General features: G+C 31.9%; 1 protein-coding gene across 2 annotated transcripts in view; it reads right to left on the reverse strand.

The window, feature by feature from the left end:
* Positions 1-1,569: 1,569 nt before the first annotated feature.
* The window catches only part of LOC106103814, a 49,752-nt gene continuing 39,203 nt past the window's right edge, over positions 1,570-12,118 (reverse strand). For both annotated transcript variants that reach the window (XM_013283702.1, XM_013283701.1), the window contains exon 7: positions 1,570-2,540. In XM_013283702.1, the coding sequence (XP_013139156.1) occupies positions 2,455-2,540 (86 nt within the window). In that variant the 3' untranslated portion in view covers positions 1,570-2,454. The remainder of the gene's footprint in view (positions 2,541-12,118) is intronic.

The raw sequence follows: 12,118 nt of genomic DNA on the forward strand, positions 1-12,118 counted from the left end.
AGAATAATTCAAACCGACATTTACAACAAACAACTATAAAAATCATTACATCATCGAGCTAACATCATTAATGTTAGTAGGTTCTGTTGATTACATGGAACTGATCATCATAGCGTCTGACGTAATGACTCTGACGTGTCAATTTCGAGGTTATAATACATTTTTAAAGATGTCTATAAACCGTCGCTTGTAGATGGGATTAGTCTGTATTAATATACATTAATTAACAGTTTTTAATTATGAATGAATCTACACAGTTGATTTCAATTGTTATAAAACATTCATAAGAATATTGTTGTCTTTATGTTTGAAAATAAAAGTGGGATGGCAATATTTGCATACAATTGTTACTAGAGAGACCAGCCATTACTGACATTTTTCCATGTTAAAATTCTGATATAACTTGCATTTTACAATAATACAAGTGTGTTAAAATTAACACTATTTAATTATGTTAATATAAACTGTTTCTTTAGTTCTTCTGTTACATGTATTCAGTTTATAATTTAGAAAACAATTGGGCAGTGACTTTCATCGGGTAATGAGATGTCTAATGTTTAGTGTGACAATATTTTTGAATTGAAATTACTCAGTCTAAAGACAACTTTTTTGATGACTTGGAAGATCTCACCAGGACAACAACGTTAAATTCATCTCATCAAATTATAGTTAAAAATTCGGACATTGGTTCGAATACTTTAATAAAAATTTATAATCAAGTTTTAGAACAATTTATCTCCGCAACGTTTATGTTTACATTTTGGTCTAAAAACTCAAAAAAAATATGATTTTATACAATAGATAAATAATTAAAATAATTACATACTTTTTAAAATCGTTTCTTTGTGTGTTTATTTAATGCAAGAAAAGGCAATAAACAATAAAGAAGGCGGCAATAAAGGACATTATAGTAGTAAAAATATTAAACTTATGGTTTAAAGTTTGTAATAATGTTTAGTACTGTAAAATTGTTTTACCGGTATTGATTTTTTTTTAATTTAAATTGAAATATTTCTACCCTTGTTTCGTTACACATAAAGCGACACACATCTAATATTATGATTTTCATTATTCTTAATTGAAGCTAACACAGAATAACAACGGAAAAGAAAACACCAATTTGAGGAATGCATAAAATCTACGGTTTACACTACAAATCTCGTCTTAAGCTTTTAATCTAAAAGCTTTTGGTTGCGATCTGCATAACATCGTTTACAACTAATTTACAAGAAGCTCTTATTTTATGTTTTCTATATAAATGGATTGAAAGCTCTTTGGACTGTATTTAGAACATAAAAGATCCTTAATGTCTCCTTTAATATTCCTCTTTTACGCCAGTTACGAGATTTAAAAATCTTATAGAAGAAATAAATAAAAAAAAGGTTTTTGAAATCGGTTCCAATACAGATTTAAATGTTTTAAAACAAAGTTATTATCAACGCTGCAACTGAAGGCAACATAACAGAAAACATTGCGTATTAAATTTTATATTAGTTTAATTATCTAACACATATTTATTTTAAGCATTAACATTATTTAAATCTAGTTAACAACATTAATAGGCTTTAATATAAGTGATAGTATAACTTTTTATTCAATTTAAATGTTACGATTTTTGTATATTACATTATGTTTGTAGTTTATTACTATAAATATGTGAATTACGCCGAAGTTATTTAACATGTGTGCTGCTGATTTAAGGAAAGATTCTGTTTGAAAAACTTATATACATATTGTACAATGATGAAAGGTAAAAATTTTGTTAACTTACTGTAAAACGTATACATAATTTTAGATTTCAAATCTTCATAAAAACATTTAAAAGACCTGGATACCGGGACAGATTATTTTTAATTTCTTTAGCTTCATAGTGCTTTATTCAGTACTAATCGCGTCACCAAATTCTCAATTAATCTGTAAGAGGTGACGTCATTCAATAAGGACACATATTAAAATCTTACCACTGACATGTAAATACACATACAAACTAGTTACTACTCTATCACGGGATAAGAAACTGTCTTTTATTACATCTATACATACAGATATATTCCAACAAATAACATTTCGTTCTTTAATATATTATAGACTATACCACTTTCTAAACTCGACACTGAAAGCCATGTGTTCGTCGCTCGTCGACAAATGAACATTTTTCACTCGCAGTTTGTGCGTTCAACACCACAACTATTGGAAACGGATGAAGCAGACCCGGTTTATACTGATGTTAACGTGGTATTCACGCGGGACCCGCTGGGGTTTGGCTCACCGATACCTGAAGACCAAAGATACCATGACCGTTGGTAGTGTCGGTGTGATTCGCGTCGGGATTTGGTGCCGTCGGGGCCAAGTCCGGTGGCCCCAAGTCGTGCGGCCCCAAGTCTGGCGGCTCCTCGGGCGGGGCGGCGGCCGGTCGGATGTTATCGAGCCGTGGGCGCGGGGAATAGCGCGGCGTCAGCGAAATGCCTCCGACGACTGGGTGCGATTTACGATTCCCACCTGGAGCGCGTCGTGCATCATGCGCTCGTTCTCCTGCCGAACTGCGAACAACACATACACAAGCTTAATCATTATCATTGTGACATCACACGATAAACATTACGACGGACCACAAACTATATCTAAAACTTCGTTGGGTAAAATTCTATACCAAATATTGTGTTTTTTTAAACCTTTGGATCATACAGTCTATGTTGGATACATCTCTAGATTCTAAAGTTCTAAGATCTAGAAGATACAAATACACAGATAAAATGTGCTATTCTTTAAATTTGTAATTATTATTCACTAATTCAGATCATATTCCAACATAAGGACATAGATTCCAGAGACGCTATGTCTCCCAAGGTACGTTTCTCAGCTCTACGTTCCAGTTAATAGCACTCTTGTTAAAATGTTAATGCTTATTCCTTTGAATGTTTAGAATATTAACAATTTTATTAAGTATATTAACACGATCAATACGGTTAGTTTCAAAATTTACTTTTTCTTATCATTAAGAAAATACTCAAACACCAAGTTAAGAAGCTCGCAAGAAAGTTAATCGGTAGTGTTAATCACAACACAATTATTCCTATTTCTAAAGTTTTTAGTACTTATTTTAAAAGTGATTTAAAAAATAAAATCAACAAAGACATTTTTCGGGTTATTTTTACAATCTCAAGTTGTGATAGACACGTTTTATGAGCTATCGCTTCAAGTTTGTATTAATTAGACAACTCAATAATAATCCCCTTGTTAATAACAAATGGTCTTCAATGGATACTTTCCGAATCATAACTTTTGTCCCTAGAACATGGTCCTAACTACTTTCATAGTTAGTATTGTACTTTTACATGAATTTATCCAAACAAAAATTCAACCCTCAGTGATTAGCATTGCCTCGCCGTTAGGGTGAATTCCGCTTTGATTAGTTGACCGGCAAATTTGAATTATTATTACATCGTTACTTCGTAAGGTCATTTATATGTATTGCGGGTTTGTCAACATGTAATATCAACAAATACGAATAAGATTCATCAACCTTTTTAATAGAAATCCGAATAAAATTGTATAAGCAGTAATTGTAACTTAATTTAAACATTTATTTCCAAAAAATAATTATAGCAATCGTAAGATTGTTTAGAGCTGGGTAGTAACTTATAATTACAATTTTCTCGATAGTTTGTAGACTGCATTTGTAAATGATCTAAACAGGGAATAGAATGGTAAACATTTTATTTAACTCTAGCAAATTAGAATTTAAATAACGAACGAAAACACCTGAAAGTAATGAGACTTTTGTTTTACTTGCAGGAGTAACATTTTGACTAAATTTTTCTTTTATTTGTTTATATGTTCTTCGAAGCAACAATACTATTGTCTACAAATTTTTGGTTAGCTAACTTCAGCCGATGAATTTCATTTAAAAAATTGCAGTTGTGAACTTTTTTTAGTTAAAATTTTTATAGTGGCTACCAAGGTTAAAATTAAAGTTTAGTTAGAAAAAAATGTTTAAAAGTCATCATACATTTTTTACTTTTTTGAACATATTTATACGCCACAATTTTTTACATTAATTTATCTTTAAAAGATATGCCAATCCCATAGTGCTACTCTTAGTGATTAGGAAATGAGCTGACATAATCGTACAGCCGCGTCGGTAGTAGGCTCAGCCAGTATTGATATAATAATTTTCTTTTATGTTTATTGATATTCACAATAGCAATCTGTATATTTTCAACGCTACATCACGTGAATTGACGTACAATCAATAATGATCACATATTGTGAGGCAACAACAGGAGTGTTTGTTTGTACATGTATCGATCTTACCTTGTCATGTATTTTCTTTCTCAACGAGGTCAAAACAACTCGCCCTTTTAGCAAATTAACATTGAGTTTTTTGTTTAATATTGAAAGAAGACAACGAAAATGTTTTTTTCCTCTACGCCTTAGAAGTCTTGAGTGATCACTTTTTATTACATTAAGGTTTGAAGACTTCATTATCAAAAAAGACAATTTTACACATGTGAATATTATTGCACTTATAACATAGCAAATCGCCGATATTATTTCATAAATTTGAAATGTTTTTCTAAGCTATATTGTAATAACATAGATTTAAATGTATTAAATGTGCTTACATTTTTAATATAAAACGGTAATTGTTGTAAAGTTGTGCTTCTTTAGAAGTAATGTTTTTGCACCATAGTTGGTTCGAACTTTATATTAGAAATCATTACTTGATATCTGTTTTAACAAGTAAATATTTCATATCTTCGAGGTACATTATAGCATACTCGATGCAGTCAATATTTCGCTTTGATGCTGACATTGATTGTTACTTGTTGAATACATGTGCGTATCATCAGACGTAAATAGCTCTCCGCTGTGGATCTATTCACACCGTAAATCCTCCACTGACACCGTAGCGAAAGTGGGACGCAACACCTCATAAAACACCTCAAAGCTCTAGCTGTTTGTTCCAGTTAATTTACTGCTCTTACATCCGACGTGCGGAGAACGCAGTCACAGCCTGAAGAAATATGCGTCTTGTTTACAGTGTGTCAATACATAAAGTTTTTTATCTATTTATACTTCGTTCTCTTAGCGTGTCTGTATAGATCTCTTTTCATGATCCTCTATTTTATGGTTTCCTTTGCTTAAGCAAATTCAAACATTTTGTTTCATTTAAAATGTAATGGTATTTTCTAAAAAGTATCTACCTCTTCCTTACACAAAGATGTTCATAGTTCAAAATGGTCAGTTACCATACAAGTTATTTGCTCGTTTATTTCTTTGCTACAAAAGAAAAAGCGTCCAGCTTAACCCCGTTAAAAGTCAGCATCGTTCTTAATTATTTAAAAATGATATAAAAAATTTGCATTACTAAAAGAACTCTCAGCCACGATTGTGAGTTCTATGTTTTATAAACAAACTAGCATTTCATAACATTAGATAAGCTATTTTTGTATGAATGAAAAAGCTCTTAGTGGAAGTTCTAACAATTTCAAACGGAGCACGGTTTAGGCCCGCTTTTACTTTTACTCAGTTATTTGGATCGCGACGGGAGACCGTAAGAGTGATACAAGGGTCAGCGGGGGTTAAAGAATTTAATATTTCTTTGACCTAAATCGTAATCTTGGATATGTTTTTTGGCAGCCCGCGAATTTATTTCTTGACAAAGTTCATTCCGCTCTAGAAAACACAAATAAATGCAAATAAAGTCAATTATTATATTGAGTGGAGTCTGAGATGTCTTATTTACGACAACATTTGCGAAATCCTTTTGATATAACATAATTTATATGCATGACATAGTTCCTTGTTACAAAGATCTGGATTAGCGACATCTATCTGATGTGGTTTGAATTCAAAGTGATGGTCTAACTTTTTTAGGGACATATTGCGTCTTCGTTGTTTTCGCATGTTCTTTCTTGACTGACAAAATTATCAGTAGGTTTGTTTCATAGTTTCCTCCAAACAGCTACACAGAATGTAAAAAAATAAAGTGTCATTTGATTTCGAATTTACTATACAGCAATATGTACCTGTCGATAGTCCACACTAGAAGAAATAATCGCAGAAACAAGATTATTTCTCTTTCAAGGTTTACAAAACAGATCAGTATTTACAATATCTAAGACATCGATCATTTTTGGCACTCTTCTTTCTCGAATCCGAGGTTTTATTGTTTGTTATCCTCGATATTATTTATTGCTTTAAGTGTACTGCCATTTAGAGAACTCTCTTATACCGATCAATTTGTCTTGATCGCGATCGGTTACTACTCTCCTGTACACTCCATTAGACTCTCACGACCTTGTAATTGGTTTTAGACTAGAGGACTAAGTTATCATATCTACATTATTATATTACATTATTTAAAGGATATATATTATTGGATCTCTTCTTGAAGAAAGCGTCACCTTCTTTGTAAATTAAATAAATCACATTTAATAGAAAGCGATGTTTTGCTAACAGGACTCCTTCGTTAAAACACGTTTACGAGGAGTAAAGTTACTTATTAATACAACGTTACAAGTTCCTAAGTACCGTAACAAAGTTTCCATTTTAGTTATCGAGAAAGCTTTTAGGCATCTTATTTCTTGTACTTTGTTCTTATTTAAGGTTGTTCCTTTACTGTAGTAATGCGATAACGGAGAAAATGAAACGCATTGGAAATATACGACTTGATACTCTGTTTTCTATACTAATATATAAAGAGGATAGATTTGTATTTTTAGATTTTTGCATGTATTGAAATAACTTAAAAACTACTAGGCTGATGTCAAAAATTTCACCGTTGAAGAGCTACGTCATCAGGGAGTAACATAGGCTATATATAAATTATTTTTTAAATTCACGCGGAACAAGTCACGTGTAGTTGCTCGTAAGTAATATAAGAAATTGTTATACAAAAGACAACATTCTGAATTGACTACAAAACATTCTTAATACATAGAACGTAAGGTAAGAGAAACCAAAGACTGTATTCACACGTTCTCAAACAATGCCTGAGCGCTTTGATGCGCTAATATCGAATTCCTAGCTGTAATGAAACGAGTTCTGAATACAAGAGTTTGTTTACAATACTAGTAAATCGAGCTCGACCATTGTTTCTGTTAGCTTTTTTAAATAGCAGACAATAGAAGTTTAAAAGATTTTTGTAGAAAGATATTTTATGAAATACGAGTTTACACGAATTCGAGGAAATTTTACACAGATGAATGGCACTTTGATTTAGTAGAGTTTAAGATTTAACATCGTCGTGTTATTCTATTTCATTACTTACAAAAGTAACATATTATGTATATATATTTTTTGCAATAAAATGAGATTGTAATATTTCTTTGTACACACATAGATTTCGTTGGGAACCTTTCTTATGGTCAACGTAAAGTATGGGATACACGTTTTTCTTTAAGCTTATTTACACTACCGTAGTAACGTATCAAAAGAATTACTGGTGCGATCATCCGAGTTTCAATAGGGCTTACTATGTTTGGAGTTCTAAATTTCTGCTTAAATACGTAGTACGTGAGAATTTTCACACGAGTAAGTTATTTAGTAATACGCGTTTATATTTTACTATTTTTTACAATAATTAATAACTGTAATAATTGAAATCGCAACAAACAAATTATTACTAACTTGATAATTTAGTAGTAAAATATTTCCAAAGCCTGGAAAATAAGGTTAAAAAAAATTTAAGTTCAAAGATATTACAATATAACGAGAACGATCTTCATTATGACGTGGATTACACGGATAAAAAGCAAAAACTTCTTTCTATGCTACAAAACTACTTCGTTGCTCGGCGAAGGAAATTTTAATAAAGACAAAATAAATATGATATGGTTATAGAAAAGTTACATTATTAAAATTTTGCTTTAATTAAGGACATTTTAGACACTATTCTAAATTGCAATTGAATCCCATTTGCATTTAAAGCAATTATTAATTAAATAAGAAATAAGATTAGGTAATTTTTTTGAGAATATTATAATTGTTCTTTCCGGCGCAGAATCATACTAATATTATAAATGCGAATGTTTAGATGGATGGATGTTTGTTAGAGTTTGTAGCCTAAACATAGACATAGACGTAGAGGGTACTATGGAAGAACACATAGGCTACTCACTATTGTTTTTTTTAATCCACGCGGACGGAGTCGCGGGCGAAAGCTAGTAATAGATAAAAACTTCGTCATCCAAAAACGTGTCATGTGTCAGTAAACGACAAGGGAATCATGTCATACAATCAATCACAGTGCTGCCGGCATGGAAACTCACTACATCATTGACGTAATAAGTTCTTGGCATGCGCGTGTATTCATTCTGCTGGAAGTTTTCGAATCAAGCGTGAAATTAAAAAAGTTCCATATACCGAGTTAGGTATAAACTAAAGCCTTAATACTGTCCGTTTTACATACTCCAATGAATAGTAATTCAACATAAAGAATACTATCGGGCTTAGATTCGGGCGGATCGAAAAACTTAATTTACTGATTTTATTGCAAGATAAATTTATTTCTAGCTAGGTATATGTTGTCGTTTTCATTTAATACACTTATATAAAAAATGTAATAGGTAAGTTATAAAATGCGAATTAAAGTTAAAAGATTGGACTACAAAAAAAATTACATAACAAAAACAAACGATAACTGCTAAAAACAAAACAATATCGGCCTGTGAACCTTCACACACTATTCCTACTTACTTTACTACTATTCCAATTTCTTGTAATTCAACGTTTATTTCAAATTAAAAGAATATCACGTTGAAAACGTTAGTTCGAAAAATCACGTAAAATGCTCAATTTCGCTTTGTAATACGATAAAAGCACGGTGTGCTCAAACAGAGGATCACAGACTGTCAATTACAAGAATTCGGTTTCAATCACTGAACACGATCCCGAATCAAGTATTAAAAACGTTGTGTAAAATATAACGCGGCAATATTGTCCAAAGGGAGTCGATGTCATCAAACTTATCTTTACGAGTTACGAGGAAACGAGTTTTATCGGACCCTTTGAGAATTGACAATTGAAATTTTACGCTCCTATTTAATGGATACGAATAAAAAGTAAAAATTTGTAAGAAATGCCAGTTCTTCATTTAAAAGTTTACCAGGGGTTGAATACATTTTTGTTAAAACACTATTTCTACAACATTTATCGTCGTAAGAATATCTTTAAAAGTTAAATTTAATTAATTGCACATATAAAGAATATAAATCGCATCAAACGAAACACTGGTCGGGTAAGAATTCACTTTAAAATAAACATTCCGCCCACTGCCAGCAAAAATGTTGAGACTCCCTGAAAGAATCTGAAAAATGACTTTGAAATTTTGTAACGTAAGCTTTGTATATAAAGTAAATATAAATACTGAAAGAAATACTTTGTTCTTTTATTTCAAGCTAAGATAGATTCGCCAAAACTGACCAAACCTTTTTTTAACGGAACTGAATACTTTACCATTCTAAAAGTGACTAAAGGTGGGGCTGGGTAAAATCTAACCTGAGATATTGATAATAGTTGATTAATAATTGCTATAAATGTCATAAAAAATGTATAAACAATGTATTTTAAAATTTTAGCCAAACCGTTTATCGCGAGCGAATTTAACCTTGTTAATCCGACATTACTAAGTTTTACTATAAAGGAGTACGAAGTTTGCGACAGACCGTAATGCGGGGAATGTTTGTGGACATTCGCTAACAATGTAAGCTGTGGCCCGCTCTAATGTTACCGTAAATCTGTGTTTCAGACCACTAATAGTAAGTTGTTTTAAACCATTAATTGCTTAGAGAATCGCGTATTCTTACGTTTAGATTGCTTCCTATTTTAGTATTAAATTGAAATAAAAAAAATGTGGAATCTAGTCTACGTAAATATTCAATGTAAACTTTTATATCGGCAACGTTTTCTTTAATATATCAATACATAATTGAGTGCAATGAAGTCATCAATTAGGAAAGTGCAAGCGAAATTAATAGCGCTAAAGAATTTAAGTTCTAGCTTATTTTAAAAAAAACTCTTAAACACTTTCTGAGAACGGATGATGCTGAAATATAAAAATTCACTCATTGACGATACGAGTCTCTTCTTCGTATTTATTATTCCGCGGTTCGTTTATCCCGTGGAGAAATAAAGAAAACGTGGTTTCAAATAAAATATTCCACATTTCTTGTTTACTTTTTAAGACTGATTAGTCTTAGCTGCTTTTCAAACTAGAGGTTAAGCGAATTCTCGCGGGATGTCGCGTCTAACATTCTCGGTATCTAAAATGGGATTCGCCTTCACTCCGACTAAAAATCAGAATAAGCTTGCGTCAGAGTATGTTTACGCGATACGTAAACAAAAAGCCAACCACATCCGCGATTGTCTGTCAATTTGTACGTACGAAAATAATTTCAGACACCTATTAAATTATGTTAAAGCCCAGTTTATCTAGTGTAGGTTGGAGCGGATTTGAAATAAATGTTATAAAATTTCAAATACATCTTCCTCTAATTTCGAACTAAACTGAACAATTCGTCTATATTTATTTTTTTACAGTTAAAATGTATATTAACATAGTTCATCAACATCATCAACCTCCCTTTGTATCTCTAGGGTCGGCACAGCAGATACTGCTCTTCCCATCTCTATTATTCTATCAATTCATTCTCTTCTTAAGCATATCCCCTTTCACATAATCAATCGAGACATCGGTCGTTTAAATTAACTTCTTATAAAATGTGTTCCACCATTGATCGAACTAGAAAAATTTTAAGAAAGATTTTTTTCCTCACATTGAATTTGAACAAACGGATACTGCGCTTCACACATATTCAACATTCATCTTTTCATTTTCTTTTTAATACAAGTATCGTGTAGGTTTAATTTACTTTCACGTGATTTTTATTTCACGTTTCATTCACACTGTTATCCGGTTGTTCTTAATATTAATTCTAAAACGTATTCTAACGGTGAAATAAAAAGAATCAGTTTAGATGTCAGAGTTTGGTTACAAAAAAACAATTCGCATATCTTTATCATACGAGTGGATGAATCGTAGCTGCAGTACATTGTTAATCCAATAAGAATCTATTAAGCCATAACATTTAATGGCATTCAAAGTTCGAGCCGTGTAAACGTGTGCTACCATCGCGTAAAGGAAACTAGAACACAATTGAAAAAGTATCTATTTTAAAAGTGTTTATGATGAATACTAAAACATACCGTGTACTAGTTTGAAAGTAAATTAGAACACTTTGAAGCTCGATTTTGCCAACAACGTCAGCAATGATCAAACAGTTTTGGTTCGCTAAATGATACCTGAAAATTATTACCTTTTTTATAACGTTAAATAGGGTCATTCTCGTTCATTGAGAGTTTTTATTATTTTTCTCGAGGTATAGGACTAATTCTCTAAACCAAGTTTATTTTTATAACTTGTTGCATGTACTATTTGCTTTACATTTTGTTCTCTATTTATCACATTGGACTTCCCTTTAAAAATGATAGTTTTAGTAACTTTTTACAACCTTGATTTAAATACTTTTTTGCGATCATAACATATTTCTGTCTAATGTCAATTATTGGAGATGAAAAAGTATGTTCCTCCTAAGACAACAAAAATGTGCATAACGTTTTAACCGTAGAGTAAGGTGTAATATATTATAAGAAGAGATACAGACAATTCATTTTCTGTATTAATGCAGAAAACCTTATATTTAATGTTAAAACAATGGAGTTTAAAGCTCCAAAGCTTTGTCGCACGATTATCTTAAAGTTATTCAAATTAGCATATTAATTAACAACCACATACAAACACGTGACATCTATTAAATTCTAACAACTCATGCAGAAGGGGGTTGCGAACGTGCGTAGCGTGTGTGCTCTCTGTGCACCGGAGCTTAATTTGACAAAGGCTAAGCGATCCCTTCATTATTCTCTTTCAACCGCTCACTTTGAGGTTTCGAAAGAATGTTTACATATTCGCAATTAGATGGGAATTCGTGACCCCTCTTTTCGTTCTGTCGCTTTGAGCGGATCGCTCGGCATTTGCAGTAACGCCACCGGTTCGTCTGTCGGTATGTATGTGTAGTGCACGATATGTACCGCATGGGCCGGCGGCGAGCAGCGG

This window comes from Papilio polytes, unplaced genomic scaffold (assembly GCF_000836215.1).
Source record: "Papilio polytes unplaced genomic scaffold, Ppol_1.0 DF823731.1, whole genome shotgun sequence".
Lineage (NCBI taxonomy): Eukaryota > Metazoa > Arthropoda > Insecta > Lepidoptera > Papilionidae > Papilio > Papilio polytes.